The sequence below is a fragment of the Alligator mississippiensis genome, chromosome 7 (assembly GCF_030867095.1).
Source record: "Alligator mississippiensis isolate rAllMis1 chromosome 7, rAllMis1, whole genome shotgun sequence".
Classification (NCBI taxonomy): Eukaryota; Metazoa; Chordata; order Crocodylia; family Alligatoridae; genus Alligator; species Alligator mississippiensis.
The window spans coordinates 30,656,227-30,682,778 of record NC_081830.1 but is presented as its reverse complement, the minus strand read 5'-3'; the positions used below and the strand labels follow the sequence as shown (position 1 = coordinate 30,682,778).

The 26,552-nt window shown below is 44.0% G+C and overlaps 1 protein-coding gene across 2 annotated transcripts in view; it reads left to right on the top strand.

Annotated features, from left to right (window-relative positions):
* Positions 1–13,243: 13,243 nt before the first annotated feature.
* The window catches only part of RYK (receptor like tyrosine kinase), a 77,544-nt gene continuing 64,235 nt past the window's right edge, over positions 13,244–26,552 (top strand). The window contains exon 1 of one of the 2 annotated variants that reach the window (XM_059730761.1): positions 13,244–13,429. In XM_059730761.1, coding sequence (XP_059586744.1) covers positions 13,270–13,429 — 160 coding nt within the window. In that variant the 5' untranslated portion in view covers positions 13,244–13,269. The remainder of the gene's footprint in view (positions 13,430–26,552) is intronic. The other variant, XM_059730762.1, reaches the window with a different exon arrangement.

Sequence of the window (26,552 nt, the reverse complement as noted above, 5' to 3'; positions counted from 1 at the left end):
CAGCACATCAGATCAGACTCAATTAATTGAGTCTGCTGAAGCATGCTAATTAATGTACTCCAGCAGCCTCCATGTCTTGTGTATTCAGCATCACCGTGTTTCAAATGAGCTTTAGTTTAAGCTCCCCTGCCACCATTTTGAAGCGCAGGATGCTGAATACATGAGATGCTGCAGCTGCTTTAATTAGAGCGGTTTTTGGAGCTGCTCTAATTAAAGCGCCCCTGTCCCCAGAGCATGTGTAAGGATGCCCTAAGATTTTGGCCACAGTTAAGGTTGGGTTTTTCTTTTTTTAGCTGTGCTAATGCTTCAGTACTTAGGGGTTTCTGGCAAAACTCTTCTTGCTCTTCCACACCAGTCACCACATTTGGGATCAGGAAGGAATTTTCCCCCCAGATCAGATTGGCATTTCAGGTAGGGGTTGCCTTCCTCTGTAACATGTGGCATGGTCCTTGTCCTAGGATTTTCATGAGCCACCAATGTGATGCTATAGCCGGCAAAGCAAACAAAACACTGTCAGGCATCTACCAATGCATCTCAAACAAGACTAAGGATGTCATCCTCCTGCTTTACACAGCCTTGGTAAGGCTGCAGCTGGAGTAGTGCATCCAATTCTGGGCACCACGCTTCAGAAAGAATGTGGAGAAGCTTGAGAGAGTCCAAAGGAGGCTACACATATGGTTAGAGGTATGGAGAGCAGGCCATATGATGAGAGGCTGAGAGACTTGTGTCTGTTCAGCCCAGAGAAGAGAAAACTCAGAGGGGACTTGGCAGCCTATCAATATATAAAAGACGCCCATCGGGGACTGGGAGAATGTCTGTTCACCAGGGCTCCCTAGGGGAAGACTAGGACTAATGGTCATAAATATCTAGAAGACTGCTTTAGATTAGACATACGGAAAAACGTCTTTAAAACTCGAGTGTCCAGGGTCTGGGTTAGACTCCCCCCATAGGTGGTACAATCACCTACTCCGGCTATCGTCAAAAAACATCTGGATGCTCACTTTGCTGGGGTCATGTGACCCCAGCAGTCTTTCCTGCCCAAGCGCAAGGGGGCTGGACCTAATGATCTCAAGAGGTCTCTTCCAGCCCCTAACACCTATAAATATATGAGTTCAGTAGGGTTGGAGTGCTGTTGTAGCCATAATAGTCTAGGATATATATGCGAGAGTAAAGGGTTTCGTGTGATATCTTTTATTAGACCAACTATAGTTGAAAAAAGGTGTTGGATAAGTTTTTCAGCATCAAGTACCCTTCCTTTAGCAACCTTAGGTGGAATCATGTTTCTACCTCCCAGCTGAACAGCTTAAATATTGAGCTATACTATAGAAAAAGGGCCAGAAAGTAGTACCTTCACCCTGGTTTGGTGAACAATGCGAACAATATTTAAATCTCACTGAAAAGGTTCATAGATGCTTGGGTTGGAAGGGACCTCAGTAGGTCATCGAGTCTGACCCCCTGCACTGGGCAGGAAAGAACACTAGGATCAGATGACCCCAGCCAGGTGCTTGTCCAGGTTGGAATAATTCATTTAGACAATTAAAAAAAAAATCTTTGCTCTTTTTCCTTTGGCTAAAGCTATTTACCAGCTTTGAATCTAAATCTGCAAATAGTTTCAGGGCAACGTTAACTGCATTATATAGTGAATAGACTATTTGCCAGAAACAAAACAAAACAAACCCATTGAAGAAATAAAGGAGCAAAAATAGCAAAAGCCAGTTTCATTGTTGCTTTGTACTTTGTACCATTATTCAAATCTCTGTCAAGTACTGGTCAGGTCCTAGCAAATCAGAATGGTTATGTTTAATACCCATGTAAGCTGTTTGACTCGCATACAAATAGCATTTAGACTGTAAGGCAACATCCAGTCCCATTTTTATTAATAAGTTCTGCAGTCATAACTCTGAGGGCTCACAGGGAGCAGTCTGGCAGAGTAGCACAGGGCTGTCTGTACAGGATCACTTTTCTGCGCCCAACCTCATTGTGATAGACTCTTCCACCAACCTTGGAAAAAGAGACTCAAGCCCACACAAAGCATTTTAATCAGCTGAAACAGTCAGTGAAGTTGTTAGGTTTATTGGTACTGAATATGTTCAAAGCCCTGGAGAAAGGGACTCAAGAAACAGCTATTAAAACAGTTGGCTTCCAGCAGCATTTCCCAGACTCTGTGAGTTTACACCCAACTGCAATGAGGTCAGTCACTCTTGCAGCCTCCTGCTTCAGCTATCATTGCTGATTCCCCTTGCCAGAAGCTGGGAGGGAATCAGTGGCAAGGGGAAGTGGCAGTGGCAGCTGAAGTAAAGGAGTACTGCCCCCTAAATAGAGGGGTACTGCCCCCCAGGAACCTTTTGTGCCCCAGTTTGGGGAATGCCGACTTCCAGGATGTACAATAATGCATACTTAAAACTGAAGTGGATCAATGAAGAACAGCTTTGATTGCATTTGCACCTACCATAACAAGAATGTATGTGCCACAGGAATCTATTCCTCTGTGGTAAAGATCTTTCTTAATTAGAAGTGCTTAGCTAAGTGATCCCTGAAGGGTTTGGCAGTATTATCATGTGGCCATAAAAGAAGCAGAGACCTTAGCTGGGTCTGATCCAGCTTGGGAAGTCAATGTTAATAATCCATTTCTTATATATGAGCTGGAGAGTTTTAATGTCCTGTGGGCCCAATCCAAAGCCCAAAGTATAAATACGAGAGCAGAAAACAGTACGGTAATGCAGGCACAGTCAGTTTGTATATGATTTTTGCAAGAAGGATAGAGAGCTCAGAAAATTGCCTCTCCACTTTGTCACCCAAATGTTGTTCTTTTCTTTTTCTTTTTTTTTTGGCATTTTATAATAGTTCCCTAGAATTGATGGTCACATGAATGTTAGGCTGTAATAATCATGTGAACACAGAACAAAGGTAATAGGCTGTAATTAGAAACTTATTACGTACATCAGTGTCAGGGATTCTGCATGATTCCCGCATGTCTTGACCACGAAAATGCTTCAGAAAGGCAGAAGCAATTAATAGCCAGTCCAGCTAGCATTCCACGAGCCTACCAACAAGAGAAGAGGCGTGATGATGAGCCCCCCAAAAACCTGAACAATTTCTTTCATGTTTTAGCAGCATTATACCACACACCACTCCCCTTATAAGGCAAACAAAAGAATGGTATGTATCCTACTAACCACAGGCTGTAATAATATTCAGATGCTTTGCTCCACTCCAACCTCTTCTTAACGTTATAGTAGCTATAGTTAGCTTGTTCAGTTAATGGTCTCAGAATGTTTTTTTCCATTTGATGCTACATCTACAGCAACTCGTATACAAGATTTCCCTTTGCAGTCATGTGTATTACATTTTCCTCTCTTTATATGTTCCAGCTCCAGTGTCCAGGACCCTGGAGTACTTAACAGCTGCCCTGGTTTGGCTAGGATCACTCTGGCCTTTTAAAAATCTCATCCTCCTCTCATTTCAGGTCAAAGTTTTGGAGACCTGTATGCTCAAATAAAAAGAACATTTTAAAACCTGTTGCTAGGGGAAACAGGCAGAAGGCTCAAAGGCATCTTTTCTCCCTGTAACAGATCCAGAACACAGCTGTTTTTAGCCCAGTCTCTTATAGAGGGACCTGCAAAGGGTCAGCTCCACCTTTTTTCCCCCACTTAATGTATAAAGAAGGCCTGGGGGTGGTTTTTGTTTGCTCTTGATGGAGTGAACATAATGCTCCATTAGATGCTCTCTGTTTTTTCTTCCCCTTGTTTGTTGTATTTTGAGAAATTCAGGTCTTCTCTACCTTGTTTCTTACTGGAAGTCTCTAGGTCAGGGGCGGGTAATTATTTTGGGTGGAGGGCCTCTTACTGAGTTTTGGCAAGCCATTGGGGGCCGCATGACAGGCAGCCAGGGGCAGATGAATATTAATTTTCTAAATTTTTAGGGGCCCCACGGGCCACATTTTGCCCACCCCTGCTCTAGGTGACTGGAGGTCTAATAAGTTTGGGCCAGGTTCAAATTGGTTCCTTAAACGCCTATATGAGATTTAGGTGGAACTTAACTATTTAAATTTCGAAGAGTGATTCATGGGGGCCGTGGAGTGGCAGGCATGAAACTCTGTAGGTGCCTGAATTCAATTCAGCCCCTCCATTTTGCACTGGAAGTACCATGGATAAGCTATACTAGGGTTTCTGAGCATGCTCAGAAGCAATTGAGATGGCATGCCTAACTCCTGTCTAAGCTCTGTTATAATTCAAATTGATGCAGGGGGTCACCTAAACTCCATCTAAATCCCTAGAGGGTAGGTGCACAGGAAAGCACATATAACTTGCATCTAATTCAGCATTTTCTCAGTAGCAGTGTGATAACTAGTGTCTAACTTTTGCCCAATAATCTAGAGGCCAAAGCAGTCATCTAGTAAGTAGGTGACCTGAATGCTAGATCAGCTGGAAGAGCCTGACCCTTTAGCCAAGGGGTGTCAAACACAGCCCTTGGGCCAGATCTGGCCTTTGAAGCCCCATAATCCAACCCCTCACACTGTACTGGCCCAGCTCCATGCCAGTCCCATGCTGCACCACACCCAGCACTCATTGGAGCTGGGTCCTAGGCTGTGCCACATGCTGAAGCCGGTCCCAGGTTGTGCCACCTGCAGCACTGCCTGAGGCGAGGTCCTGGGCTGTGTTGACCATACAGCATACTGAGTCCAGCATCCCAAACCAGGAGGTGCTGAATACACCAGATCAAACGTGCGTAAGGGGTCCATAGGCCTGATCCAGCCCGTGGATTGGACCTATGCCAGACATCTGGCCCACAGGGCCAGATGATTTTGACACCCCTGCTGTAGTCTGCTAGTTGTGGCATTTCCTTGGAAGCCAGCCTCTGCTTCCAGGCTTATTTCTGTTTCATAACTAAGGACTGTCTAACATCAAAGGCACGAACCACGCACTGTCAAACAAGAAGAACTGGCCTCTGTATCCTGTTGGTTATAGCACTCCCCTGGCAGGAGGGAGAGCTGGGTCCTGGTTTCTGTTCTCTGTACTGTTTGTGCATTTTACATCAGATGACCATTGGTTAGAAAATAGAAATAACTCTGGCAGTAGAGGATGGAGCCCAGGGTGCCCTGATCAGGGGGACACCAGAACTAGTAGGCCACAGAGTCAGGCATCCTCTTATCTATTTTCCTGGCCCCATGCGTTTTGTGCTCTTAGGTGCCCAATGAGAGATGTGTACAAACTCCCTTGTACTGAGAGGCAAAATCTAGGTCCTTGCCAAAATACTGTAGCCACTTCACAGCTGGGCAAATGGTGCATTGGGTGGCCATCATAGAGGACATTCCAGTTTTCTGCTACTCTGTCCTCTGTCCTCTATTGATGCGAAACCCAACGCCTTTATATCCTCTATTTTTCTCTTAAAAGAGAAAAATTGAACACTTGAAAGAGAAAAATAGAGGACATAAAGGTGTTGGGTTTCGTATCAATAGAGGACAAAGGACAACCAGTCTATGATGGCCACCCTATGCGTGGCACCACCACCACCTTTGAATGGTAGTGAGGTTTAAGAGGGAAGGGAGGAGGGGCTGTGGTTGTCTAGACATACCATCTGAATCACTTCTAAATGTGCTCACAGTTAAAATAAGTGGCTAGAAAACTTTGCAGTAAAAACTGGAGGTACCTAATGCATTTTGTGGCTGCTAGCCCAGGTTAGTTTTGAATCATTCTGTGGAATTTAGGCACCTAAACTCCACCTAAATCCCATTTACGCAGCTAAGGGAACACTTTGAATCCTGCCCAAGATTCCCTAGCATATCACATTCTCATCAATGAAGCTAATCATAGGCCATTTGCTTGTGCATGTTTGTTTTACAGCTGGAAACTAATTCCCAATTCATCTAGATCTTGTAGGACAAAATCGTGGAAAGCGAGAGTCAATATTATCAAGCTGAGAGGATAAGAAGTAATGCTTTGTTCTAACTTGCCAAACAAAACGTCTATGTAAGTCCTTCATTAATTCACAACTATTGCTAGAAGCTTCCAATACAGGGACTTCATACACTCTCTTGCAAGCTACCCTGAGCCAGAACAGTTATGAAGGAAGAGAATCATAAATTTGACTCTGCCAAAAATCTTGTTTGGAGCCAAAAAAAATTAACAGAAGAGATTTAGCATCTGAACTGGCCTGTGAAATGCATTTTTCACCTCCTTCAGATTATATGTTGCTTGACATCAAGAAATCTGCATTTGGCTTCTGTATAATAGCACCAATTATTCTTTCGAGTCTAGTGCTTAAAATTGTAATTATAACTTCAGTGTCAGAACTCAGGAGGGCAAACAACCTGCACTTATGTTGCTGTAGAACCTGTGTGAGTCAAATTCATTCCTAATGCAAGTGTTCAATTCAGTGGTGTAACACAAGGAATGAGTTTGTGCAAGGTCATGGTCTGTTGTATCTTACGCAATATATCTGTTTATTTGTATTTGGTTTGTCTACTTTTGATGGGCTTTTTAAGTGACTCAGTGAGTTACAGAAGATGAACTGTGTATGCAAAAGAAAGACAATAAAATGTTTTATTGATCTGGCATCTAAAGTATTTAATTTATTTCCTAAAACAGGAAATGCTTTACAAAGATCCTGTTCATTGTAGCAGCATTCAGAAAAACAGGGTTGCTTTGCACATTTGTAAGAAGACTCACTGATGGTTTGCACCTCCTCCCTTTGTGAAACAAGTGTTCACATGTAGAACTGCTAGAACTGCTGGTGCCACTGGTTTAATATTGGTGAAATGGTGTATCCTCACATTTGGTTTAGCAAAATGAGCCTGGTATTCAGCTTGTTGCCATGCCCCTATTTATCAACGTGCATGTGTAATATAATAACTTCTGAAAGCTATGTTTATTTGATTCCAAGATGTCAAAAGCATCGTAGGCCAAATGGGAAGAACCCTCTGGATGTTGTTAGCAGAAAACCAGAAAACCAGAACTCTGGACAAGCCTGATTTCTACATTTTGTGCTCAAGGCAGAAGAGCTTTGGAACATCAGAGGCAGCTCAGCCAGTTATCATACATATCTTCCCACTTCAATCCAGCTGGGTGGAACAAGCTGGTTAGTGGTACTGCAGGCCGGGAATTAGGTACTTTGACAGACCTGGTGGGTTCAGGAGCCAGACCCAGTGGAAACTGTTTTAGGAGCTTGATTGGCAAAATGTGACAGAGGCTGGAGATCTGTGCTGTGTCTGTCCAGCTTGGACAACAGCACTTACTCAAGTGTGGTCACAGCTCGTTGAGTTCATCTAAACAGTGGCATTGGGTATAGCAGGAAAAGAGATTCCTTCACCTTCAGAAGCACACACCTAGGAGAATGGTGAGCAATGCAGGTAGCTGGGTTAGTGGTGGGAGGATGTCATGACTAGCTACATAACTGCTGAGATCCAGTACAGAATCCTCTGCCTCCAGCACCCCAGGGCCTTTTTCTAGGGAAAGGTGTTAATGTTAAACTCACCCAACAAAAACAAAGAGAATGGCGTAGGTGACTTGGCTGTAGAAATGCACCACAAGTAGCAACACCCTGATGACTACAAGTCCAGGGATGGAGATTGCATCCCTGCCCCTCTCATTACCTGCCAGCTTGGCCCACATAAACAAGTGTGTGACTGCAGTCTAGCAGCAGCATAATAGGCTTGGGGTCAACATGTTTGAAGGTGCCACATGCAGTGGCACACAAGTGTCGATTCTTCACTGCCTGGCACTCTGTATCAGAGCAATGTGTGTATAAAAGGTTATCTCCCAGGTTGGGGGGTGGAGGAGTTTAACCAGGCAGTAATTTACGCTCTCTCTGCATATGTGTAATCCCACAAGGTGGAAGGCAGTGGCAACTTGGACTCATGGGTCACATGCTAGTGGGCAAGCATAACTGAAAGGGAAAAGGAACTTCTCTTCTGGCCATGTGGCAGAGGTCAAACCCAGCAAGAAGCTATAGCACAGAGAGAGGCAACCTTCCTTTCCTAAAGAGGCCTGCTGATTAATTTTCAGCCAGCCAGAACAGCCACCTTCCAAACGCTTGCAGCTTGCAGCTCTCCCAGACAAAAAGTACATATGTTCTGAAAAACGCCTTAGCGCTGAGTAGAGACTGCTTTCACAGGAGCAGTCATGTCCTGGCTGATTTATACAGGGGTCTGCTGGTTGGGTTCTGCCTTCATCCCTCTAAGGTCCTAAGAGGATTATTCAGAGTCCTAGATTCCTTTTCAAAACAAATAACACCTCACTTGCTGGGCAAAATAAGGCACAGGGAATACAAGATGTCAGCGGCTCCTTTTGGGTTCCAATGAGTCTGTATGACTCCTAACAGGCTTCTAATACCTTTTGCCAGATCAGTATCCCAGAAAGATAGTCTAGATGATCAGTATCCCGGAACGATGGCCTTTCTTCACTCTCCAGTTCAGCAAGGTGCTCCGGTGGCTATCATTGGAAGAACTGCTGTTTGCCTTGCCTCCAACACCCACTGCCATTCATTGGTCAAATGCATGATGGCTTTTGCTACCCCACTAGTAGAAGGTGAAAGTATCTCCAACTTCCTAACTTCCATGGAAGTAACACATTAAGAGGAGGCTGTCCTATGGTGGTGAAGACATGTATTTGCCTGTGATTAAGACTACTCCATAATTTACAGTGGAACATTTACTCAATCTGGCATCTTCCACTGAGGGAACAAAATCTGGGTTGGGAGAGGATCTGGTTCAGTGAAGTCTATTGTATACTTTGGTCATGAGATTGGCCTAGTGACCACAGTTAGTGTATCAGTGCCGTTACAATGCCCCACAGACTTCAAGAAAATGCCACCCAATGGGAGCTGTGGCATGCTGAGCCCACATTTGCTAAAGTAATCATTTCAATTTATATATTGTTGAAAGTCAGTTAGTGGCATCATCCTGGATCATGTGCTGCTGGTGAAGGCAGGTCTCCATTTGATGAGCAAAAACCATTGATCATGTAAGAACTGTGCATAATCTGAACAGTACATGAACATCAGAGCTGTTCCATCAGTGTCCTGTTCAATGTAAAGAATGCACTGAGAGAATGCCTACATCACAGTTGGGGTGATCCTTTTACCACTACAAAGAAGCAAGCCCTGCACTTCTACGCATGCAGCCCATGCTGAAAGAAATGCAGAGCACTAGCCATTAGAAACATGCTGAGTGTGCCTAGCCCTGCTCTCAGGAGCTCAAGATTGAGATTTTCAGTGTCCTCCTTGGAGGTGAGGGGGAGGCTATGGGGACAGAGGAGGCTTCAGTGGTCCTGAACATGTCCTGAAACCACACCCTGCCAGGATAGGGAGGTCTGGTGGGACTACCAGTGGTGTGGCATCCCCACTTAAATACCAGGACTGTGAACCTCCCCGGTGTAAGGCAGGTTGGGGTGCATAAACCCCAACCCCCACCTTTGGGTGGGTTACTAAGAGGGAGGAGTGGGGCCAGGCATGGCTGTGGCCACTTAAGCCCGCAGGGGTGCAAGACCCCAGAGGTCCTGGGGAAGGGATAGTTGTGTGACCCCAGGGAGGGGGCAGTTGAGAGACCCTGAGAAAGCGGGGGTGTCAGTGGGCTCACCCAGAGTAGGGGGCATCTTCACGACCTGAAGGACTGGGCATAATTCGGGGTTGAGTAGGACTGAAGGCTGGTCTGAAGAGCATCCCCAGGGGATGCGTTGAATTGGGCTGGACAGCCAGAAGGGCAGCATATGGGCCAACCCCCCCAACAGGATCATAGTGTTGTGTATAAAGAACCTGGTGAGAGGCTAAGGCAAAGTAAGCTCTCTGTTTGGTGAATTGGCTGGAACTACTGAAGTGAGGGTTGTAAGAGAGGCCCAAGAGACTGCATGTCACCAGCCAAGACATGATTTGGATAAGTCTGATGGGCAGAAGGGTCGCTCCAAGAGAGAAAAGGGCAGAGTGGAGGGGGCACAGTATGGTGTGGCGATCAAGAGACCTTGTGAAAGGGGGTGGAGTGCGAGAGGTCCCTGTGAGAGCGGGGCAGTATGAATGTATGTGTGTGTGTGAGACCTGACAGAGGGCTAGGTTTGGTCCGGCTTGTGGCTGGGAGTATGATAACATCTTGGATGCCACCTATGAGGCATGGGCCACAGTGTAGGGAAGCTACGGAGCCATGGATAGCGCCCCCTGGCATCAGGGCATAGAATGGGCAGCCTCCTGCATTTACTACCAGTTTTTTGTAATAGCAAAGTCATGGCAGACAAGACTGGGCAGACTGCCCTACGTAGACAGGTGGGTGGGCTGACTTGAGACTCGGCCCCCAAGCTTGCCCCTTCTCACAGTCACAATGAAATCTTATAACAGATTGCAGTTACTAAAGCAAGTAGTCAAAGTATTCCACCAGAGGAAAATAGCAGGAACCTTCAAGAGGCAATATTTAATCAATTTTAGGATCATCTTTGAGGAACAGAATGATTAGGATCTGAAGACCTTTCACACCCATCAGTCTGAGCAATGGTTTGTTGCGATTGTGCAGATGGGTTCTATGATTTAGAAGAATGGGCAAGGATCATTACTGAGGAGCAGTGATCTTGCATTTGGCAACTTGTAGATAATGCAGGATTGCCTACTCAGATGTTCGGAGTACAGTTTCTGGCCATTTTGTGTATTAAGTTAGCAAGTGATTAATTTTTTAATATGGTTTAGAAGTCTGGAAGCTGATAGATGAGTCTCAGTTTTATTCTGGATAAGTTTAGATGTAAAATACCCTGTCTGCCTATATGTCTCCGTTGAGGTGCTTTAAAAATTCCTGGAATTTAAGATTTCTTTTTTAGGCTGTGTCTGATCCAAAAATAAAGATGCACACCCGGGTCCTGTGTTTAGAAGACTGAGAAAATTCTCCGTGGGTGAACCTGTGGTTCTTCCACAGTCTGGCTATGTGCTGGGTTTGAAGTTGTTAAATAAATTATGTTTATTGTGGAAAGGGATGTGGGCAAGTCCTCCCTCACTATAGCAATTAGACAGAATTTTCTCTCTCTACCTTACATGGATACTGCTGGGGCTGAAGGAGTTGCCTCACCAGCCAACCAACATTTAGAATTCCACAGTATTACAAAGCATTTGTTTTGCCCTTTTGTGTACATACAGAATGTGGCTTGGCAGGCCAGAAGCTAAGAAAATGAAAGGCTATTAACTGCAAACCACTGCACTGATTTAACTTAATAAAAAATGAAGACTTAGTATAGCAGCCAGATGGTCACAGGTCAGGAGAGAGAAGCCACCGGTGAGAAACCTGCTGAAGGCGAACCTGCGTATGATCTTCTCAAATTAGTGTGAGGTTGATAGGCAGCCAGGTATCAAGGAGGTTAGGAGAGCAGGGATGAAAGCAGCTGTTCCTAGTGGCTTCCTCCAGATCTTTTTCCGAGAATTTGAGAAACCTTATATTGGATTGTTTTCATTCTAGATTATTTTAAATAATTTAAAATCACATAATGCCACAATAGTACAGGATGCAATGCCATTATGGACCTTATATAATATGGCATATTGGATTGGTAAATTTATTCAATTTTTTTGAAGATCATTAAGGACAGCTGCTACTTAATAGTGATTAAAATATCTCATGATGTTTTGCAGACCCACATATCATCCATTTGTGTGGCAATGAAACAAAGCGCTACTATGACTGACACATGAAATAATGTGCAGTCAGTCCTTGATTTACAACATTTCAAGATGCGTTTCACACTTACAGTGTTTATAGATTGATGCCCTGTTTCAACTTTCTGACAACAGTTTCAACTTTACAACACTTGATCCAGTGCTATGCCACGCCAGCGAAAAAGTTTGCTGCGTTGCCCATCTCCCTGGAGAACATCTGTCCAAACTTCCTTGGTCACTTTCTTTGAGAAAGCAGACAAAACCCCAGAAAAACCTGCAGCCAAGAACCCTTCAAAAAGTGCAGGAAAGTCACCTCAAAGAAGTCCTTCCAAATCAATATGATTGCTATTTACAATATAAATACATTAATGCAGCTAAATACTCATCTATAATTAATCGAGTACAAAATGCTGGGGTATTTTTGGTGAAAATAGAGTATTGGGCCTTGGTTCAGGAACCAATGCCCATTTATAACATTGTTTCTTATGAGAAAATTGGTTCCGAGTTACAACGTTTCGACTTAAGACCTGGTTTTCAGGAATGAATTGTGTTGTAAATCCAAGGACCGTTAGAATTGTGACATTTTAATAATTTTCCTAAGTCACTTTTTAAAGTTTTTGCTTTTTACCTCCCCCACTCCCCTGTGATATTCACTTAAACTCATAGGATTTCATGGAAAAATGGCTCAATCAAATGATGGTTTTCCAAAGAGAAGTTGTTCCAACTCAAATTGCCCAGGCAGGGCGGACGCAACACAGGCACATACAGCCATTCAGCTGTTCAGCGATGCCCGAGCTGAGCAATGCTGGGTGGGGAGAGGACAGTGGTGACCGTGCTGCTCTTTGCCTCCAGCTGGGGTGGGTAACAGATCCCCGCGGAGCAGGGCAGGGGCAGCTGAGGGGCCGTCTGCGAGGGGCTGTCACAGAGGGAGGCTGTCTAGGGCCCAGGGAGGGGCATGGAGCTGAAGGCAGGTGGGAAGCGTGAACTGGAGCCCATGGTCACCAGGGCTGGCTCCTTGCGCCTGTCCCCGAGCCCAGCGCGGCCCCCGAAGCACTGCAAGGGGCAGAGGGGTTTGACACTGGAGCGACGCCTCAAGGGAGAGGGATTTGGACATTGGACCATCCCTCGTTGACCAACACCGTGCTGGGCTCCAACATGGCCATCGGCTTCACCCCCGCTGAGGGAGGCAGAGCTGAGGGCAGGACGTGGGACACAGACTGAAGCAGCCCCTGAGGGCCGAATAAAAGCAGCCCCAAAGGGGGACAGCAGGAGCTTCTCCACATAAACTATTATTATTATTATTATTATTATTATAAACATATTTCGTGTCCCGGGTCGAACCAGGCCGCGCTGAGAGCCGGGAGGGGTGGCACAGAAGACGCCCAACAGCGGCCCCCACTCCCATCCCCGACCCGGGGCCTGACTGTCACAGGGCGGAGGGGGCGGGGCTAAGAGCGGAGGGAGTGGTAAGCGAAGGGGGTGTGGTTAGCGGGGGCGGGGCCCGTAACAGAGCAGCGCGGCGCCGCGGCGCTGGTGAAGGGGGCGTGGCCAGGCAGGGTGCGCATGCGCGGGGCGGGTAGGGGGTGGGGCGTGCGGCGGAAGCGGGACGCGAGCGCGGGGGCTGCCTCCCTCCCTGCTCGCTGCCCGGGCGCCATGGTGCCGGGCAGCCGGGCCGGGGGGCGGGCGGCCGCTGCGGCCCCGTTGCTGCTGCTGGTGATGCTGTTGGCGGCGGCGGCGCGGGCGCGGCCCGGGTCCGGCGCGGGGCCCAGCCTCAGCCTCTACATGGACGAAGGCGAGGTCTGCCGCCTCCTGGGTGAGCGGCGCGGCGGGGGCGCGGGTGAGGCCGGAGGGGGGTGGCCCTGGCCCGCGGGGGAGCCCCGAAGGGCCGTGGGGGGCGAGCCCGTCCTCACGTGCCCACCTCTACCTGGCGCTGGGGTGACCCCAGGAGTTCATGCGTTGCCCGTGTGGCAGCGTCTCCGGGCTTGAAGTGGGTGGTGGCGGCGATTTAATTGCAGCTCGCTCAACAAGCCTAGGGTCAAGGGCCCCCCCACTGCCATTTTGAAGCAGGGACGCTGATACGCGAGGCGCTTGCTCGGGGTGCTTCATTACATGCCCTCGCTTAAGCCGTCAGCACCCGCCTGGCGCGCTGGCTGCTAACACGTGAAGGATGAAGGTGGGTTGCAGAGATGCAGTGGCGGAGGTACGTGTGGCAGACCTAAATCAGCATTTCCCGAACTCTTCCTCAGCAGGGCCCCTCAAGCACGACCCCTCACTCCCGCCCCACGGTCCCCCACCCCCGCTGGCCTATCTGCTGATGTTGCAACCCTGTTTGCAGTCTTGACTCAGTTTGGGAGCTGCTGACCTAAAGTTTCTGTAGTTGCTCCCAAGGTTCTTTGGGTCGACGTGGTATCGTTTATTAGACCAACTGAATAGTTGGGGGGAAAAGTTCTCTGTCAGCTTTCAGGCACAAACGCCCTTCTTCAGGCATAGGGAGACTGCTGTTCTCAGTTCTCCAAGGCAAAAAAGGAAGCTAAAAGTGTGACAAGAAGTCCATGAGAATGTGAATAGGCCCATGCGGGTGTTAGTGCAATGCCATGTGATTGTCTAAATGTTTTTTTTTTCCAGTTTGTTTTTTTTCTTTTGAAATCTAGAAAGAGATACTAAGGCTAAATGAATTATTACTGAGATCATGAAATCAAGTACTCAAGTAGGAGATACTGTAACCTGAAATTGGCCCCTCTGTTCCGAAGCGTTTATAACAACCTTGTATTACATGAGCACGTGCTGTTTGTTTCCAAGGGATCCTTATCTCATAAAGAACGGAGGATGATGGGCAGCTCTTCACTGCATGGCTCCATGCTTTTTGTTTGCTGCTATTCAAACTTATAAGAACACAGAATAGTTTCCTTGTGGGCTTCTCTAACATACTTATTATCACTATACTATTTATTTCATACATTTTAATGAATTTTCAGGAAATTCCTTGGAGAAGAATGGGCATTATCCCCATTTTGCAAATTAGGAGCTAGAGAGTAAAATCTCTGCTAATATTGGGTGCTCAGCTTGAGCTGTTCAGGGCCTGATTTTTCTGTGCTTGGGCCTATATAGCACTTTTAAATATTCGGAGCTCAGCTCCCTTCACTTTGGTTGCAGCTGGGAATGTTCAGCAAATTCGGTTTGAGGACCTCAAGTCAGATATCCAGAAAATAAGGCAGGTACAGTTAATAGTCACCTGTTAGCTAAAGAGATTTGCCTGCTATTCTGTTTCTTTGGCCATGGAGCTTCTGAGATACAGTGTCCAGTTCTTGAGGATGGTATTCAGGTGCCTTAACCATGAGGCCATCCTTACTCCTCTTGCTTTTTCTTACCTGTGGAGTACACACCTTTCAACTTGTGGAACAAATGAAGCAAGGATTTTAGTCTCCATTACACTAGCCTGAGTCATCCTTGGCACAGATGCAGCCTGTGCAGCGAATTAGGCACAGATCTGATAGAAAAATAGCTTGTGGTTGTGAAAGACTTTGTTTATGTCAGAGGGGCTAAATTAAGGTTGCAGGTGTGGATAATCTTAAACCTGACATCATCTGACCTTGCAACTGTAATGTTCTTTTTGACCTAATTTCTGTAGTAATGTATATATTGGGATTACCCTGTCTTGCTGCTACTGTATTTGTGCACTTGCTTAATTACAGAGCAGGTCTTAGTACCTTTGATTTACCTTGTCACGTATAATTTTTCTCTAAAACCAGTGTGTAGCTTATTAAAAATTGATTTGTTGGGAGATTTAGGATGTTGGATTCAGTTCTATAATACAATAAAATAGACTTTTTCATGTTAGCCTCTTGTGCGTCTCAATCTGTTTTGTTTTTTTGTTCTGGATACCATTTTATGGGTTTTCGGGAAACTTGTACTAACAACACGTTAGCACAGAAATGTGACTGCTTTCTTATAGTTCCAAGAAGTATTCATATTTAACGTGTCATAAATAGTTTTAAAGTTAGTAATACACATCCAAACTCCTAGCTGGTTCATTTAGTCCAACATCTTTTTTGCTGTATTTCAGCCTCAAGGCTTCATGTTGTTATCCTTTAACACAAGAACCGTTTAAGAAGCAAGTATGTTGTAAGACTGCATCAGTTTAACTTTGATGAACATTTGAGTGGAGGCAAATAGAGAAGGGGTATGTTCAGTGACTGGCTGGTATGTTAATATTGTAACGCAGGATCACTTTTATCAAATTCAAGTTTGTGGTAACCTGTTCTGAAGCCTCAGCTTCCCAGGGGAGATATAGGAAAGATAGAGGAATCCTTCTGGAGCAATTCAGTTCAAAGCCTTCCTTCACAGGGACCAGGATTTTGTGGGTCTGAAGGAAAGGATTTGTTAGTGTTGACGATGGCGAGTTAGAACTGTCTTCTGAATGGGTTTGCTGGCAAGAAGCTTATTTGTAACGGTGTCCATGATAAATTTCCATGTGAGCTGATCTCATTGAGATGTCAGAGAAGCAGGGGATGTTTAGGCTTTGGAATTGCCTCTGGGTGCTGGCCAGACTCATTTTGCTATGTTCCATGTTGCTTCTCTTCCCTTACTTTTGAGTACTAGGATTTGAAATAACAACTTGGGTTTTGTATGCAGTATGTATTTTCCTTTACTATGATTCCTTTGGAGCTATGGGAAAAAATGCTGGCTAGCATTTCATTCTGTCGCTGAAATAGAACATGCCAAGGGGCCAGTGAACTAGACATCTGATGCATGGAGAACCATCCTCAAAATGTCTCTTAACATATGTGTCACGTTAGTAACTCAGAAGGGAGAATTTGTGGCTTTAAAGAAAACTTAACAGTACAGGTACATGGTTTGATGGGCTATTTTAGGATCATTGTTTAATTGGAACTTCTCCAGGATAACTGACTTACTCTCTCTTTCATATGGCCTCAGATGTCAACTTCCAAATGCATGAGCCACTGTCTGGTATTGTCACTCATTGTGTGTGGATTCCATCAACCCCGTTCAGGCATTTGTGGAGATTACAACTTTTGACAAAATGCTGTGCTGTTTGTTGGATACTGCATTTGTGTTGAGGGGGCTGCCCGAGATGTTTCTCTTGTAAAGTGTTGTTCTGAAGCATCCATATGCAGATCTCAGTCTGTTCAGCTTGACCCATGCTTCTCTGTCAAGGTCATGCCCAGTGGGGGACTCGTTTGCTGTTGGTATAAAATGCTGTAGGAATAGGTCTGACCTTTCCCAGCAGTTGACCCACTCTGTTGCTGCCCATAGGATAATAAATTGGTGCTTAATGCATTATTTTGTACTATTGTGGGGTCAGTTCCATTATTTTTAACTCCTTCTTAAAATGTAAAAGGATTCAAGCTATAGGTGGTCAGGGAGGGAGAGATGCCCGTACAACAAAGAGCTTGTTATTTACAAAAACCTGCAACAGGTTGTGACAAGTTACTTGTCTCTTATGGTTATGCCATCTGTTTTCATTTTACAAGCTTTAAGGCTGCTTGAATGTTTCTCTCTCTGATTTTCTTCTTGCTCTAGATAGTGTCAGAATTGTTTAAAGGTACGGAGACAGCTTTACTTTGTCTCAGAACATGATTGTGGGGGCTCTTCTGCTTTTTTCTGTAAAGTTACCTTTAAATACTGCATAGGTCATACTAAGTTTACAAAGTTTACACACTGCATGGATAATGCAGCTTTCTGAAAATATGTCCAATCACAATCCCAACCCAACACCACTGCCAATTTGTAATATGTATAGGTCAACAGAATTGGCCTACTCTGGAAAGCCTTGGCATTTAAATAGCTTGTGGAAAAGTGAGACATGTGGATTGATGGCAACTTGAGCTTTTTTTTTTTTTTGAAGAATCTCTTTGTGAGGTCTGATGACCTGGTGTAGCTGATTTGTAAAAAGTTCATTCTGAATCGGGTCTTTTCTTTTTGATCCTAGATGTTCCTAAAGTGAATGTTCAGTTTGTCTAGTTTATTTTGTTAACATTTTAAAGTTCATTCTGCATTTTTATTTATTTTAGTGTTTTGTTTTGTGTTTTTTCCTCCCCTCTTCCCTCAATGCAAACGGGGTCTGGTCTGTGGTGATGACATGGGTAAGCCACACCAGCTCTAAGTCCATCATGCCAGTATGCCTTGCCATTAACAGGAAGGGAACATTTAACATTTCACTAAGTGCTGCAACCTTGCAGTCTCGGCAGAGGTCCAGGACTACTTAGCAACGCTTCCATCTGTGGCTGTTGCATTGATATACCCTGGGGTTGAAAACACTTGGTATCTGTATGACTTAAGGCTAAGCTTCCTGGTAGAGGCTATAAAAGAAAAGCCACTATATTTACGTGAGTCCAAGATGAAGTTTTCCTCCCATTCAACCTGGGGGTAGCGGGTGGGAAGGAAGCCTGTCCTAGAGTGTCAAATATAAATGCAGTATCTGCAGTCAGGAAAGATATCAGGAATCCTCTCAGTGAGGGACCCAGTACAGAGACACCTGGCAGCGCAACATGTGGTGGAAGAGGAACGGGGGCAGGCATGGGCGGTATGATGTGTGGGGGCTAGGCACCAGGGGAGGGCAAGGAGCTGGAGTCAAGTTGCTTGTCCCCTTGCTTCCCCATTGCTGACTTGAGGCCATCTGCTGCTTTCCTTTGACAAAGTGGTGGTGTTGTTTGGAGGAATTTAAGACAGTCCTCCAATAATAGTGTTCTATACATGGAAACATTAGAACAAATTAGTTATTTTCCATGTAAAGAATTAATTTTTTGGAGGGGTCTTAAATTCAAAATCATCCCTGCGAGCCCTCTGACCTGTTTCCACACACTCCTCCCCTCCCCCCCCCCCCCCCCCCCCATGGCTGCCCCAGCTCTGGGACCTTTAAAAAAAAAAAAAAAAAAAGGTCTGCACTCACTGACTCCTGCCAGGTGTGGGAGGTGTAATCCCCACTACCCTGTGTTGTGTGGGGGGCTCTGCCATGGTCCCCAGAAGCACCAAGGCTGCTGCAGCAGCCAGTGATGGCGGGGTGGAGGGGCTTTTTTTTTTTTTTTTTTAAGGGCTGGGAGCTAAGGTGGGCAGGGCAGCCATAGGCGGTGGGGGGCTGGGACAGTGGGTGGGGGTTGGGGGGCTCAGGTTAGCCATGGGGGGGCTGGGACAGTGGATGGAGGTTAGGAAGCTCGGGGCAGAGCCCCCCATGGGCCCTGGGGCAGTGTGGGGGGGCAGCAGGGATCACCCCCTGCCTGGCAGCAGCCAGCAAGTGGGGGGCTTTATTTTAAAGAGCCAGGAGCTGAGGCCAGGTGGGGCAGCCATGGTGGGGGGTGCTGGGAGAGCGGTCGGTGGTTGGAGTGTGCTATGGAGGGCTTGGGTAGCAGGCAGGGTTCTCCCCATGTTTCCCTCCTCCATATCCCCTTCCCCTACCCGCTTCTTACCAGCATGGACTCAGGGTCCAGCTCCCTGCTGCAGTGAGCAGGGACTGCCTGGATCACTGAAACTCCGAATCTTTTCTGAATTGATTTGGAGAGCTTCAAATCAATTTGGACCTTTTAATTGGTCTCCTGATTCGATTTGGATTTGGAGATTCGGCCACCGAATCAGGGTGAATCTCCTCTGAAGTGAATTAGCACCTGAAGCTTTGCACAGCCCTAATGAGCAGTTCTGGCATCTTTAATTTTGAACTAGCTGTCAGGGAAGCCCTTTCATCCACAGTGGCATCTCTGCATCGAGCTTGATAATTTCCTTGGCTCATTGCAAGTTTGCATGAGGAGAAGCTGTCCCATAGCTTCCTTAGAAATACTGAAATAGTGAAGGTAGAGCTTAAGGTCTTCATTTGAAGTCAGTGCGGAGTGAGTACAGCTTTGGGTTCTATCATTATAGCAGCCTCTGGGCTCTTGAGAAAGGGTGTACTATGTAATCAGCTAAAGTCATTTTGTGTCTGGTAAATTTGTCAGGAAAAGTGAATAGCACCAATAAAGCTAACAGGCAGCATATATAGGTGTGGGGTAAAATTCCTCCTGAGGGTCTATGCAGTCCCTTCCCACCCTTTTTTGTCCCTTTTTTTCCCTGTGAGTAACCCCAGTTTCTCTTTGCTGCTACTCAAAGGTTGCCAAATCAGTGAGAGCACAAAAAATAATGCAGTCTTTTACAATTTCCCCGCTGCGCGTGGGGAATGGTATAGCAGTAATGAGATTAACCAGAATGTTTCACTGTGTTGCTTGGAAAAGATAAGAGTAGCAGCAGACAGGCGCTGGAGCTACTAGACTTGAGGGGGAGGTTTGGAAAGATCGTGCTGTCATCGTCTGAAGAGAAATCGGGACTCTGAGCCTGATAAACTAGCAGCAACTATCATCAGAAGACTGTTCTGTGGCCTGAAATCAGTTGGTCATCTCATAAGTTTCTTAATGAAAAGTAATCCTCCATGCTTAATATCCTTTTCTGCGTAAGTGGGGAGCTTGCTCTGGCAAGTGATCAGACCTCTGACAGTTCCTGTATAACTTAACTTTTCATTTTATGGAATGAATGTCTGGGATGACATTCATGACAATGTCTGGGATGGCATCCTTTCTAGGGGTGTCAACCCACTGTAACTGTGCAGTTAATACATAAACATGTGTGTATAGACAAAACCAAAATGCCTTGTGCTTTGAGTCACTTAAGCTCTTTGGAAATCCCACCCTGGTGCTCAAATTTTAGTTGGCAAAGACTAACTCTCTGGAAATTCAGTAAGTTGTTTGTTTCCAGGGGCCAAAGGAAAAATAATTTCCTTTAAAGGTAGAGGATCTGGCCTATAAACAGGCAAACCTATAGTCGAGGAAATCCTTTCATTAAGACATTTTAACATCTTGGACTGAAAATGTGGAGTAAGTGGTTACTCTGAGGATATAACACTGCATCACCTTAAAAGTATTGCACTTCTTTCCTAGAGCACGTCTCAAATTTTAGCAGGTTATAGAATTCCTAGTATGGGTTTACTTAAAGTAAATTTACTTCCTTACTACATTTGCTTGATTGCAGGCAGATGTCCTGCTGCGGACTTGTATGTATGGATATCCAAGAAGCGAACACTCCCTAACTTTGGCATGTGCAAGGGTCCGAGTGGATGAGCTGAGCCCGAGAGGGCAAAACTGCTTCTTCAGAGGGAAACATTGGTTTAGTAGGCTGCGGTTAAATAGATCTGGGCAGGAAATTGCGTTCCTGCTGTGAGAATATTTCTGAGATTCAGAAACACACCTCTCTACCTTGGGACCCAGAGAGCTTTCAGTCTCTCTCATGAAAAACAGGAGACCAACCTCAGAAAAGCCTACAAAAATGCCTATTTGGTAGCTGTTTCCTTGGAAAATTCCTCACTAGTTGAACTGTTAAGTGTTCAGGGAGTAAGGTGACCAGCAGTCAGAGAACGGAGAGGTGATGGGAATGAAGGAAGCCAGGTTGAGAAGCTGGAATGAAAGTGATGCCTCTGCTCAGGGATGAGATGTATAAGCAGGCATACTGCTGGGAAGTACTTTGCTGCTGCTGCCTTTGTGTACAGCTTTCCTCTGGTGTACTGAGCCTCATGGGACTCAAGACTTGAAGTGTAAATGTCTCGATCCAGAGATAACAAAGTAGGGAGCATTTCCTTTTCTGATGTTCACATTTTGAATTTATTTGTATAAGCAGTCTGGTGCCTTCAGCTTCTGTTTGCCTATTCTTGTTGCCACCACAGAGCTAACTGGCTCTGCCATGCCCTTTCTTTATCTTTACTTGTTACTCTCACCCTCAGTTATATTTTCACATAGTTCCCTGACTCTACTTCCTTTGGCCTTCCTGAAGTTAGCGAGACAGTTGTTTCTTCACAGGGAGGTTTATTGTGGAAGGGCAGAACTCTGTCCTGTGAGGGTGGCATTAGATCTGTTGTACTCTTTGGCTGTCCCTTGGAGTTGTTTCTCTCCATCACAAAGTTAGAGGAGAACTTTTTTTTGAAATACACCAGGGTTGAAGTACATGGGCAAACACAGAATTAAGGATCTTAAGGAAGAAGAATGAACTTTGATAAAAGGGTGTTGGTTGTAGCTGTGTTGGTCTAAGGACATAGGCAGACAAGGTCCCTAGGATAAATCTGATATTTTTTATTAGACCAACTAAAATAGTTGGAAAAATTGTTCATAAGACACTAAACTGGGGGAGTAGTAGATATGCTAGAGGGTAAGGTTAGGATTCAGAGAGACTGAGACAGTTTGGAGGATTGGACCAAAAGAAATCTCATGAGGTTCATCAAGGACTAGTGCAAAGTCCTGCACTTAGGATGGAACAATCCCATGCATCAGTACAGGCTGGCGGCTGACTGCCTGGGCAGCAGCTCTACAGAAAAGGACCTGGGGGTTACAGTGGATAGTATGATGGATATGAGTGAGTAGTGTGCCCTTGTTGCTAAGAAGGCTAATGCCACAGTGGAATGTATTAGTAGGAGTGTTGCTAACAGATCAAGGGAAGTGATTATTCCCCTTTATTCAGCACTGGTGAGGCTTCATCTAGAGCCCTGTGTCCAGCTTTGGGCCCATGACAGAAGGGATGTGGACAAATTGCAAAAGTCCAACGGAGGGCAACAAAAGTGGTTAGGTGCCTGGGGCACATGACTTCTGAGGAGAGGCTGAGGGAACTGGTCTTATTTAGTCTGGAGAAGAGAAGACTGAACGGGGATTTAATAGCAGCCTTCAGCTCCCTGAAGGGTGGTTCCAAAGAGGATGGAGCTGGACTGTTCTCAGTGGTGACAGATGACAGAACAAGGAGCAATGGGCTCAATTTGCAACAAGGGAAGTTGTGGTTAGATATTCGGAAAAACGTTTTCACTAGGAGTGTAGTAATGCACGGGAACAGGCTACCTAGGAAGGTTCTGGAGTTTCCATCCTTAGAGGTTTTAAAGACCTGGCTAGACAAGGCTTTGACTGGGATGTAGTTGCGGCTGGTCCTGCTTTGGGCAAGAGGTTGGACTAGATGCGACCTCCTGTGGTCCCTTCCAACATTCATTTTCTATGATTCATAAGCTCTGAACTTGATAGTTGTTGTTGGGTAAACCTTTGATCATGGAGCAAAGGTTTTTAACTGATTTGGTAAAATCAGGGGAAAGAACAGTCTACCACAGAAGCAACAGCAGAACCTTGAAACCTCTCTTGGTTAGGACTTCCACGTTAGGGCTTCTAGAGAAGATAGGCAGAAGCTGTCCAAGGTTCAATAGTTTAAACAATTCATCTTCATCATGATTTAAATCAGCAAGGTAGAAGACTCTGGTTTCTCTTCAGATCGTATACATCTTTTACCTTGTACCTGTACTCTAATTATTTTCCTAAAGAAAAGTTAAAATTGACTCACTGGACAGGAAAGATTTAACATGCGTCACATTGAAGTGTGACATCGATCTTAAAACATATTTATTCTGATTCTTATTTTTTACGTTGTTAGAAAATGGTGCCTGGCCCACTTAAATAATACATTCATCTAATTAAATTATGATTTGTGTCAAGCTGCACATAGGTGGAAACTGTAGTTTAGTTAATTTAATATACTGCTTTTGTAAATTTAGCTTTTATTGAAATAAAACTTAAGATGTGCTTGATGCATAAGAAAAAGTAAATTTATCAAAACATTTCTTGCATTTTAAAACTAACATTTTTATATAAAAAAACAAAGGAAGTGCTATCTGTAATTAGTGAATTGAACTGTTTTGTTCCTGACAAGATTGTAGAACTAGTAAATCTACCTTTATATTCATATCTTTTTTTCTGTATTCCTATCCGTAGATAGGAAAGCTTGTTTTCTTCTATTGTCTTGCTCCTTGGTTTCTCAGCTTTTCACAAACCACTTATTGAAATACACTAGCTGAATACATTTAAATGAAGTTTTCTTTGCACCTGGAAAAGATGTGCCTGGTGTCATAACTGAATTTTAGTACTTCAACAAATACCAACTTCAGGTATATAGCTAGGGACTTCCACTAGTTAAATCATTTGTCATCCTTCAAAATAGGGACAGCAAGTATGTACTGCTTGCAAATTTATATTATTGTAATAGGTTATACTAAGTGTTGTTGTAAATTGTTATAATTTTAATCTCCATTTTCTTGGAAAAATATTTTCTTAAAAAATAACCAATTTAAATAAATATATATATTTTTTAATTTATCCTGAGCATTCCACTTCTTTTCTCTAAGTTTAAGGGAGCAGGAAGCACAGAGATGGGGAAAAAGACTTGAGCTAAGGAAGGTTAAAGGATTTTTTTTTTTTTTTTTTTTTTGGATGTTTACTGTGGAAGAGGAGAAATTTATGGTTTGGCCGGAAGGCTACATGACATGACTACATAACTGCAGGGGGCAAATTGACACACAGTTGTTTGGAGCAAGTAGAACACCGAACAAACAGAATATTTATATAAATTTGTCATGTAACCTTTGTAGAGTTAATGTTGTTGAAGTGTGAAACTTTATGCTATAAAAAAACCAAACAAAAAAACAACAAACAAAAAACCCCTTTAACTCTGTCCTTCTCCCCTAACCCCTAGGGTTTTATGCAAACAAGAGCTCATAAGGATATCTTGGAGGGTCAGAATTGAAGTTGTATTGAAATGTGTAAATTGAGGTTTCATATGTGTGCTGCCACTAACAATCTGAAATGTTACCAGATGAAAACAATACTTTATCACAGGGTGGATAAAAATCAACTTTAAAAAATGATTTTTTGATTTAATCGCATTTATTTTTAATATGCTTTAAAAAAACTATATAAAGATTGTTTAAGATGTGTTAAAGCTCAAAGATATCATCATGGAATAGAAATTATAACTTCTAACTGTATACTATTTGAGACCATATATTCATGTAACCTTGTTAGAAAAGTTTTATAAATGGGTCATAACAGGCCATGGTCTATATTAGGGGCTCAATCTTATGAGATTCTCAGAGCTCCTCTATAGATTAGTAAAGATTAAAGAAAACCACTTTCCCCAGTGGGACTCAGTGCTCAGTCTGGAAGATCCCATTAACCATCTCTGTGATGCTTAGTTTCAGTTCTCAAAATGTGGATTTGTGTCTCCAGAGTTAACATCCTTGTTAGCAGTATAGGGAGATGAGATAACAAACCTAATTACCCACCCATAAGCCCTCTTTTTTTTCTCTGCAAGTTTGTGTACACACAGTCAAGCCCTTACCTTTCTCTAAAAGTTCAAATTTTAAGCAGTTAAATGAATAAAGCAATGAATAAATATTCAGTTAAATGAATAAAGAAATGAATAAAGAAATAAATAAATTCTTGTTGTTTGATGAAAATCAAACAACAAGAATGCACTTTTTTGTAGAAAACAATGATTAAATCGAGACTTCCTGACCCAGTGATTTAAATTGATTTGATTTAAATCAAACCCACCATGCTTTATCACGTGAGAAACTCCTCTGAAACTTTGTTTTGTTTAAAAATACCTAAAATATGAAGGTAAAAAATACCATCCTCAGAGAATTGCCTTGTAATTGTTTGGAGCCTACTCAAGATTAGGAAAAGAAATTCACGTGTGTTGTCAGTTCTACTTTAAGTAGTGGATTATTTATTGATTCATATTGTAGAACAGTCTTTAAGACTGAAGTTTTATTTTTCTCATGCTTAACTGAAGTGAGGTTTTTTTTCTTTTCTTTTCTTTTCTTTTCTCTGGCTGCGCCCCCCCCCCCCCCCCTCCAGCTCTTTATAAAGCTTTTTAAGAAGTTGAAGATAAGTCTGCATTTTCTTGAAATTATGGGGTTTTTTTGTTACGCTGCTAGTGACTTGCTCTAGTTTTGTGGTGAACGCAAGGACCTCCCCACCATACTGTGGGACTTGGGAACGAAAACCCTGCCTCTCCCCCTTCTTGCCTGAGCTACTTGGGAATGTTTTGTTATGTTAAATTCTTTTGACGAGTGGCTGTGTCCCTCTGTGGCATTGCCTAAATTTACCTTTTTGTGTGTACTTGAGCTAATTTATGCTTTTTGGTTCCTGTCCAAGAGCAGGCCCAAAGATATGGGAGTTAATAATGTGATTTAGAGGTTGCCTGGGTAAAGGAGAGGAGCTTTTTCTCAAATAAGAAGCAAAAAGATTGACTACATTGTTCTTTGTGGGTCGGTTTAGATTAGTCAAGTCCGAGTAACAAGAAGCTCAATCCATCGCCACTGAGTTTTGTCTGCATGTGAACTTGTTTAGGGAGCCTTGCCAAAGCAAAACTACAGATTAATTTTTAGGATTGGTTTGTTTTAGTTTGTCCAATATGCTTTTTAAGCCACTTATGATTCATTCTGCATTTGTTTACCTGAAGATTATGCAAGATGTAAAAAAAACCCAAAAAACTCTTAAATATATTTAACCAAAGTGTTGCTGGTTTGCATACAGAATTCAAAAGCGGAATTTCTCATTTCCCTACTTATTTTTAAAATATTGTATCCAGCTACTTCTCCTTGAGACATCTGTTTCCCCTTTCTTTACTTCATTCCACATATGACACAGACCATTACTTGCTAATTTTGGGTCTGATTTGTGAGGTTCTGAGCGCTCTTGCTTTTCCCTGACTTAAATTTAAAGCAGGGCTGGAATGGGGGAACTGCTCAGCACCTTAGGAAGAACATGGCACCTTATGACTTTAGGTGTTCAAATCATATTGGTGAACATCACCTAGATCAGTGCCTTGCTCATTTTAAGTTTCACTAGTGAAAAGTGATACCAGTGTTTTGAAAATTAAACTTGTTATTTCTATTTAAGTTCAGGGGGTTTTGTTTAGTTTTTTTCATTGATCCCCGTATTAGTCTAATGTCATTGCCCATCAATCTACCTGACTAGGCTTATTATGTTTCATGCTAGGATTACATGGGAAAGTGTCCCTTAAATGTTAAGTAAGGTGCTGTAGCTTGAGATTCAGGTTAGATAGGGCAGAATGGCTATGGTTGGTTTAAGCTGGTATCT